Source organism: Nicotiana attenuata, unplaced genomic scaffold (assembly GCF_001879085.1).
Source record: "Nicotiana attenuata strain UT unplaced genomic scaffold, NIATTr2, whole genome shotgun sequence".
Classification (NCBI taxonomy): Eukaryota; Viridiplantae; Streptophyta; class Magnoliopsida; order Solanales; family Solanaceae; genus Nicotiana; species Nicotiana attenuata.
The window spans coordinates 287,614-296,401 of record NW_017670397.1 but is presented as its reverse complement, the minus strand read 5'-3'; the positions used below and the strand labels follow the sequence as shown (position 1 = coordinate 296,401).

The following is an 8,788-nucleotide window of genomic DNA, read 5'->3' as shown; positions in this document are numbered from 1 at the left end:
GCAAAACGATTCAAAATCTATTTGTGACGACCCGGCCGGTCGTCATAAGAATTAACACCCCGATACCCTATTAACTGCTTTTCCCAAGTTTATTTCTGCTATTTAGATTTGCTGGGATGTTCGGTTTTGAGTTTCGGAGAGTTTTGAGACACTTAGTCCCTAAATGTGAGCTTAAGTGTTGGAAAGTTGGCCGTAGTCGGAACAGTGTGAAGACGGCCTCGGAATGGAAATCTGATGTTTCCGTTAGCTCTGTTGGGTGATTTCGGGGTTAGGAGCATGTTCTGAATGTGTTTTGGAGGTCCGTAACTAATTTAGGCTTGCAATGTCGAAAATTGAATTTTTGAAGTTTCCGCTCCGATAGTGATTTTTTTATCCGAGGGTCGGAATGGAATTCCGGAAGTTGGAGTAGCTCCGTAGTGTCGAATGTGACGTGTGTGCAAAATTTGAGGTCATTTGGACGAGGTTTGATAGTCTTTTTGATCGAAGCGTGTTTTTAGAGTTTTTGGAATTCTTAGGCTTGAATCCGATGAAAAATAGATGTTTTGATGTTGTTTTGAGCGTTCCGAAGGTTGGAACAAGTTTGAATGATGTTTTGGGATTGGTTGGCAGGTTTGGTTGAGGTCCCGGGGGCCTCGGGTGTGTTTCAGATGCTCAACGGACCATTTTTGGACTTGGAAAGATTGCAGATTTTTCTGCTATTGTGTTGCAGAGAAAACCTTCATCGCGTTCGCGAGAGGGTCTCGCGTTCGCGTAGAGCATCTGGGTGGAGCAGCTGAAATGTGCTCCGCGTCCGCGATGATGTCCCGCGTTCGTGTAGGGTCTGCCCGTGTAAGCTACGCGTTCGCGAGTGGACCTCGCATTCGCGAAAGAGGAATTTGGCCAGCAGGACTTTTGTGCTTCGTGTTCGCGATGGTAGCCTCGCGTTCGCGAAGAAGAACGCGCCTGGGCAGATATAAGATTTCAAAATCGAGGGTTTAGCCATTTTTATCAAAACTTAAGCTTGGGAGCTCGGATTTGAGCGAGATTTTGAGGGATTTTCAGAGATATTGATTGGGTAACGATTCTTGACTCATTTTTGCTTGTAACCCTTTAATCTAAACATGAATTCATCCTGTAATTTCGGAATTTGTATGAATATTGGGGGAAAAGTTCCTAGACCAAGAAATTGAGTGTTGATTGGGGATTTGACATCGGATTGGGATAATTTTGATATGGTTAGACTCGTGAGAGTGTGAGGATTCTGAAAATATAAATTTTACCCGATTCCGAGACGTGGGCCCGAGGGCGTTTTGGTCGGATACTCGTGGGAAGAACGTGGTTTCGGGTTGACATTTGAGCCGGTTCGAGGTAAGTGGCTTGTCTAACCTTGTGTGGGGGACCTTCCCCTTAGGTTTGATATTTTTGGTAATTGAAATGCCTTGTACGTGAGGTGACGAGTGCGTACTTATGCAAATTGTTGGAAATCCGATTTTCTTTAAGTATTTATTAGTATGTGTTCTTCTCCTGCTTTTATTACTTGTACTATTAAGCCTGTTGTTAGCTTAAGAAAGCATGTCTAAGTGATTTAATTGCCTTAACTGTTCAATCTGTTTACCTGAACTCTGTGAAGCATGCTAGGCCAGAAGTATTTGTTGCCTTAATATGAAATTTCCCTTCTCTGAATATTTTCTTGCTGCTGCTGTGTATTTACATTGGGACTACGGATGTGGGATTCCAGTAGCTCCCCCTTGTCTGTTTACTTTGGGACTACGGGTTAGATTCCCGGTAGATCCCCCTTCACATTTACTTTGGGACTACGGGTTAGATTCCCGGTATATCCCCCTTCACAGTTATATGGAACTGCGAGAATGCACCCGGTAGATTCCCCCAGTATTGGGTATTTATATTTGGGGACTACGGATCGGGATTTCCGATAGATTCCCCGCGCATTGATAGTTGGACTACGGGACGGTATCCCGGGAGATCCTTCGGACATATATATGATGGACTACGGGACGGTATCCTGGGAGATCCACTGGATAGTTGTAATTGGGACTATAGGACGGTATCCTAGAAGGTGCCCCGGTTGTTGTCTCTGTGTTGAGCTATATTCTTTCCATGGTTTGTTTGTCTCTGTTCTAGTTGTTGTTGTTTTTCCAATTCTATGTTATTTCTTACTGTTGCACTTACTTATACTACTTATTTCACACTGTTAACCCTTATATTTTATTTAACCTCAGTAGGGCCCTGACCTTCCTCGTCACTACCCGACCGAGGTTAGGCTTGGCACTTACTGAGTACCGTTGTGGTGTACTCATGCCCCTTCTGCGCATGTTTTTCATGTGCAGATCCAGGTACTTTTGCTTAGTCTTATCATCCTTGAGGCGAGGCGGCTCTGTAGAGACTTCAAGGTATATCTGTCGCGTCCGTAGACCGAGGAGTCCCTTTCTATTCTCGCTTTTAAGTATTAGCCCTTCTGTATTTCTTTTCTTTGTTAGACAATCTGGAGTTAGAGCTATGTAGTACTTCTTAGCTGTGATTCATGGGTTTCCGGGTCTTGGATTTATGTGTTGGTTTTGAGAGTTAAATATGGTGTATGCTGAGCGGCACATTTATACACTGGTTATTTCTTATTTCTCTTTTAAATTGTTTTACTTCCGCAAATTTTGATTTCTTTTCTGCAATTTAGGCTTACCTAGTCATAGAGACTAGGTGCCATCACGATGGTTCACGTAGGGAGAACCGGGGTCGTGACAAGTTGGTACCAGAGCTCTAGGTTCATTAGAGTCATGGATCACAAGACGGTTTATTAGAGTATCGCTGATCGGTACGGAGACGCCTTGTCACGACCCTAGTTCACCAACCGTGAACATGTCATGACGGCACCTGGTCCCCATGACCAGGTAAGCCTAACATTTGCGGAAATATAATAATTTCGAAAAAATAGAGAAAATCATAAAAAATATCTAAAGGAAACTGTACTGAATGCCGCATGGCAAGTACAACTCAACATCACAAGTCTAAAACAATTCCCAAAACCCGGAAACTCACAAATCACAAGCTAAGGGATACATAAAAGGCTCTGACTCAAGAATATCTATACAAAGGAGAAATACTGAAAGAGCTATACTTATTACAGAAAGCTGGAAAGGGACTCCTCGGTCTGCGGACGTAGCAGATATACCTAGAAGTCTCTACCGATACGCCTCCTTCCAAGGCTGACAGAACTGAGTGGGAGTACCTGTATCTGCACAACAAAAATGTGCAGAAGAGTAGCATGAGCACACCACGGCGGTGCCCAGTAAGTATCAAGACTAACCTCGGTGGAGCAGTGACGAGGAACAGTCAAGGCACCTACCGGTCAATAAACAGTATAATCATAGGAATAATGGAAACGACATAAATATGTAAAGACTGCATGAATGACCAAGAATGCTACGATTCACAATAAGGAAAAAAAAATACAACCAATAACAACGAGAATATAATAAATGAGGATACGAAATGACGGCAGAATCACAATCCAAATCCAAAGGTCACAACACAGCAAGGGGAAAACAAGTCAATAACTCATATCCTACAATGATGTTCACAAAGGTCTTATCCAACTCTTTCCATAATTTCACCAAGTCTCGGACAAACCACAACTCGCGAAGACCCAGCATCTGAAATCTAACAATTGGCATCCTGTGCCCCATCAATCTCATGGTCATGCTGACAACTAACTGGCTAACTAGGGCCACTCTCCCAAATATAGTGGATAACGAGGGCGTACCTCCACCCTTAGCAAAAATTAGGAGGAATTCACCTCTAATAGGAGTGTTCGGCTACATGTATGCTTGTGCAAGTGTTTAACAAGAATTCTACCAATTAGAAAACATAAAAAGGGGAACGGACCGCACGTACGAATGTTTCCTCACAACATCCAAGCGGCAACGCTCATACAGGTAAGCAACCCATAATCACAATATAAAACAAATAGGAATGCCTCCACAGTCCGTCACAATTCTTTACAATCAATCCCTGACATAGCCCACCTTATTACGCCACGTGTGCAATTAATAACATAATAAGCACGCCTTATTCCGCCACACGTGCATCACAATGTTCCCACCTTATTTCGACACATGCGCAACCCACATATAAGCATATAACATATCCCGCCTTATTACGCCGCATGTGCAACACATCAATAGCAACAATAGCACGGCAGAGACCTCGTGCATCACAGTACCAACAGTCGCACGTCAGAAACCTCGTGCATCATAATATCAACAACCGCACGGCAGAAACCTCGTGCATCACAATATCAACAATCGCACGGCATAAACCTCGTGCATCACGATAGCAATACAACACAACAAATGACAATATATGCAGGAACAAAGCAAGAGGATCAACTCAAAAAATTCCGTTCACCAAAAGACGGTACAACTAACTCACAAGGAATAACCGTGACAGAGAAATACTACGCAATAAGAACAACTCAACAAGGGAGAGATAATATGAAACAAGGATTCCATAACACTAAGTTCAACAACAAGGAAGTTAACATGAATCAAATAACTACAATTAAGGAAATTTCAACTAATCATGGGATACCTAACTTCTTTCCAATTAAGACCAATTAATCACGCGAGAGGTAGAATAATGCTTTCCAGATAAAGACAAGCAGTTAGGAATGCTAATGTGACTACAGAAGGGTAAATGTCTACAGTTAAACAAGTAAAAGTCAATTAGGCAACAAGAATAACCAAAAAGGGCAGATAAATTCCAAGTAAGTCATGTAGAGGTGAAACTAATAACAGGAAACTCAATCATATCAAGAACAACTTCATATTCGGTGATTACAAGGATCTAAGAGCCTAAAAGAGGCAAATTTTCCTCGAACCGGCTAAAATCAGCTAAAATCACGTACTTGCCACGAGTACTCGACTCCAAATGGCCCAAATCTATTCAATTAAATCACACATTATAATTAAAACCTCAAGCAACGGATTCTACTATTTAATTCAAAGCTAAAGCACGAAATTAGGCAAAATGACCAAAATGCCCCTCAGGCCAACGTCTCGGAACCAGATAAATTTAGCATTTTCAGAACCCTCGTACTCTCACGAGTCTAACCATATAAAAATCTATCAAATCGGAGGTCACACACATCCTCAAAACTCAATAATTCGGTCTATGGAGTTCTACCCGTTTTTTCATCAAAAATCTGAAATTAAAGGATGAAATTAAGAGGAGATTCATGGAAATTGGTCTAAATCGAGTGAGAAGTACTTACCCAAGTTGCCCAGGTGAAAATCCCTTCAAAAATCGCCAAGGACCGAGCTCTAGAAGTCAAAATGTGATAAAATGATGAAACCCTCGAATTTGGGATTAAATTGTGTCTGCCCAGTTAATTGTTCATCGCGATCGCGGAGCAAGGGTCGCGATCGCGTAGAGGAAAAAAATGGGTTGGCCCAGAAATGTGCATCGCGAACGCGATGAAGGGAACGCGAACGCGGAGAAGGGACCAGCAGAGCTTCGCGATCGCGGAAGCACGAGTGCGAACGCGTTGAAGGAAAATATGAGGTTCCAGAAATTGCTCTATGCGAACGCGGGGTTGCCTATGCGAACGCGAAGTAAGGAAAATTATACCTTCGCGATCGCGGGAGAGGCTTCGCGATCGCGTAGAAGGATATCAGAAGCAGCAGTTCAGCAGTTCAAAAATAGAAGAAAAGGATCCGTAGCCCACCCGAAACACACCCGAGGCCCCCGAGACCCTGACTAATCACGCACACAAGTCACATAACCTAACACGGACTCGCCCGAAGTTTCAAATCACATAAAACAACATCGAAATGACGGATCAAACCAAAAATCAAGCTTATGAACTTCCAAATCCTCAAAATACGCTTTCGATCAAAAACCTAACCAAACCACGTCCGAATGACCTGAAATTTTGCACACACGTCCCAAATGACATGACTGAGCTACTGCAACTTCCGGAATTCCATTCCGACCCTCGGATCAAAATCCCACTATCTGACCGGAACTTCAAAAATTCAAACTTCGGCATTTCTAGCCTAAACTAGCTAGGGACCTCCAAAACACATTCCAAACACGCTCCCAACCCCGAAATCACCTAACGGAGCTAACGGAACCATCGGATTTCCATTTCTAGGTCGTCTTCACACTGTTCTGATTACAGACCATTTTTCAACTCTTAAGCTCTCATTTAGGGACTAATTGTCCCAAAACTCTCCAAAACTAAACACCGAACGTCCCGATAAACCAAAATAGCAGAAATGAACTTAGGGGAAACAGAAAATAAGGGATCGGGGCTTGAATTCTAAAAACGACCGGTCGGGTCGTTACACGTCTGTGCTTATCTACGGGAGGCTATGTAATCGTTAGGAAAATTCCACTTCATTGATTTCCCTATCGTGCGAGATTTTTGACATCACAATCCTAAACCTCTGTCTTCCATTCTCTCACAGATGGTGAGGACACGTACTACCAGAGATGATCAGACACCCGCGCCCCCTGCGAAAGCCGTCAGAGGTCGGGGTCGGGGTAGAGGCCGAGGACGCGCACGTGGAGCAGCCAGAGCACCCGTGCGAGCTACCATCGAAGAGTCACCAGTAGTTCCAGCCAGTGGCCAGGCATCAGATACGCCTACTGCTACTACTACTCCAGCACTTTAGGAGACATTAGCACAGTTCCTGAGCATGTTTGGTACATTAGTTCAGGCGGGATTGATTCAGGTTGCACCAGCCACTTCACATATCAGGGAAGGGATCCAGACTTCCGCCACCCCCACTCCAGAGCAGCGAGTTCCCATTGGTCAGGTTTCCGATGTCATGGCAACACAACCTGTGATCCCATTTTAACGGGTGGTGAGGACCTCTCGCCGAGTAGAGGACAGGTGGGTCCAAGAGAGAGAGGACAGATGAGGTCAGGAGAGAGAGTATAGGGAAGTGAGGAGACCTCGTAGACTGGAGAGACCCGCTGGTCCTTATTTTGGAGGAAGAGTACGGCATGGTAGAGGTTTTGTGGGTCAGCCAGCTCAATTTGCATCTCATATTTCATGTAGTATTTCAGGAGTTCAGGGGTCTTGGAGTACCCGTACCGCATATTTCCCACTGCCACGTCCTTCTAGAGCTTGTTTTGATTGTGGTGACACACGCCATGTGGTGAGGGATTGCCCTAGACATGGGAGGAGTGCACCTCCATAGACTTCTCAGCCACGACGCGCTCCGCCGAGTTCTCGGGCTATGGTCCCAGCACTAGTTGCTACTCCACCGGCCCAGCCAACTAGAGGTGGAGGTCAGGGAGGTAGAGGTCGCCCTCGAGGGGGAGGCCAGGCCAGATATTATGCTCTCCCTGCCCGTACTGAGGCTGTCGCCTCCGATTCTATCATCACAAGTACTATCTTGGTCTGTCACAGAGATGCATTGGTTCTATTCGATCCAGGCTCCACTTATTCTTATGTGTCTTCATATTTTGCCCCGCATTGGGCGTATCTCGGGATTCCTGAAATTTCCCTGTTTATGTTTCTACTCCTGTGGGAGATTCTCTTATTGTGGACCGCGTTTATCGGTCGTGTTTGGTTGCTTTTAGTGGTTTTGAGACCAGAGCAGATTTATGATATCTTGGACATGGACTGGTTGTCGCCCCATTATGCTATTCTTGATCGTCACGCCAAGACCGTGACACTGGCTATGCCAGGTGTACCGCGTGTTGAGTGGAGGGGTGCTTTAGATCACACTCCCAGTAGAGTTATTTCTTTCCTTAGAGCTTAGCGTATGGTTGAGAAGGGGTGTGACGCGTATCTAGCTATGTGAGAGATGTCAGTATTGATACCCCTTCAGTTGGTTCAATTCCAGTAGTACGGGACTTTTCCGATGTGTATCCAACTGATCTTCCAAGCATGCCGCCTGATAGAGATATTGATTTTGGCATTGATTTGTTGCCGGGCACTCAGCCCATTGCTATCCCCCCGTACCATATGGCTCCTCCTGAGTTGAAGGAGCAATTGTAGGAATTACTTGATAAGGGTTTCATTCAGCCCAGTGTATCGCCTTGGGGTGCTCCTGTATTATTTTGCACATGTGTATTGATTATCGCCAGTTGAATAAGGTGACGGTGAAGAATCGTTATCCTTTGCCTCGTATTGATGACCTGTTTGACCAGTTACAGGGTGCTTGTGTATTTTCTAAGATTGACTTGCGTTCAGGCTACCATCAGTTGAAGATTCGGGAGCCAGATATCCCGAAGACTGCTTTTAGGACTCGGTATGGTCATTACGAGTTCTTTGTTATGTCATTTGGGCTGACCAACGCCCCAACAGCCTTTATGCATTTGATGCACAGTGTGTTTCGGTCGTATCTTGACTCGTTCGTCATTGTCCTTATTGATGATATTTTGGTATATTCCCGGAGTCGGGAAGATCATGAGCAGCACCTGAGGACTGTGCTTCAGACTCTGAAAGGGAAGAAGTTATATGCTAAGTTCTCTAAATGTGAGTTTTGGTTGGATTCAGTGGCATTCTTTGGCCACGTAGTATCGAGTGAGGGTATTCAGGTGGATCCGAAGAAGATAGAGGCCGTGCAGAGTTGGCCCAGACCATCCTCAGCTACAGAGATCCACAGTTTCCTTGGCTTGGCGGGTTATTACCGTCGATTAGTTCAGGGGTTTTCATCTATTGCAGCACCTATGACCAGACTGACCCAGAAGGGTGCTCCGTTTCAGTGGACGGAAGAGTTCAAGGAGAGCTTTCAGAAGCTCAAGACAGCTTTGACTACAACCCTAGTTTTGATATTGC

The 8,788-nt window shown here is 44.7% G+C and overlaps 1 protein-coding gene across 1 annotated transcript; it reads left to right on the top strand.

Moving 5' to 3' along the window:
* Positions 1-8,073: 8,073 nt before the first annotated feature.
* LOC109238844 (RNA-directed DNA polymerase homolog) lies at positions 8,074-8,493 on the top strand (the record flags this gene model as incomplete). The annotated part of the gene is made up of 1 exon (XM_019405324.1): positions 8,074-8,493. A coding segment is annotated over exon 1 (420 nt), but the record flags the coding sequence as incomplete, so codon positions are not given.
* Positions 8,494-8,788: the final 295 nt, after the last annotated feature.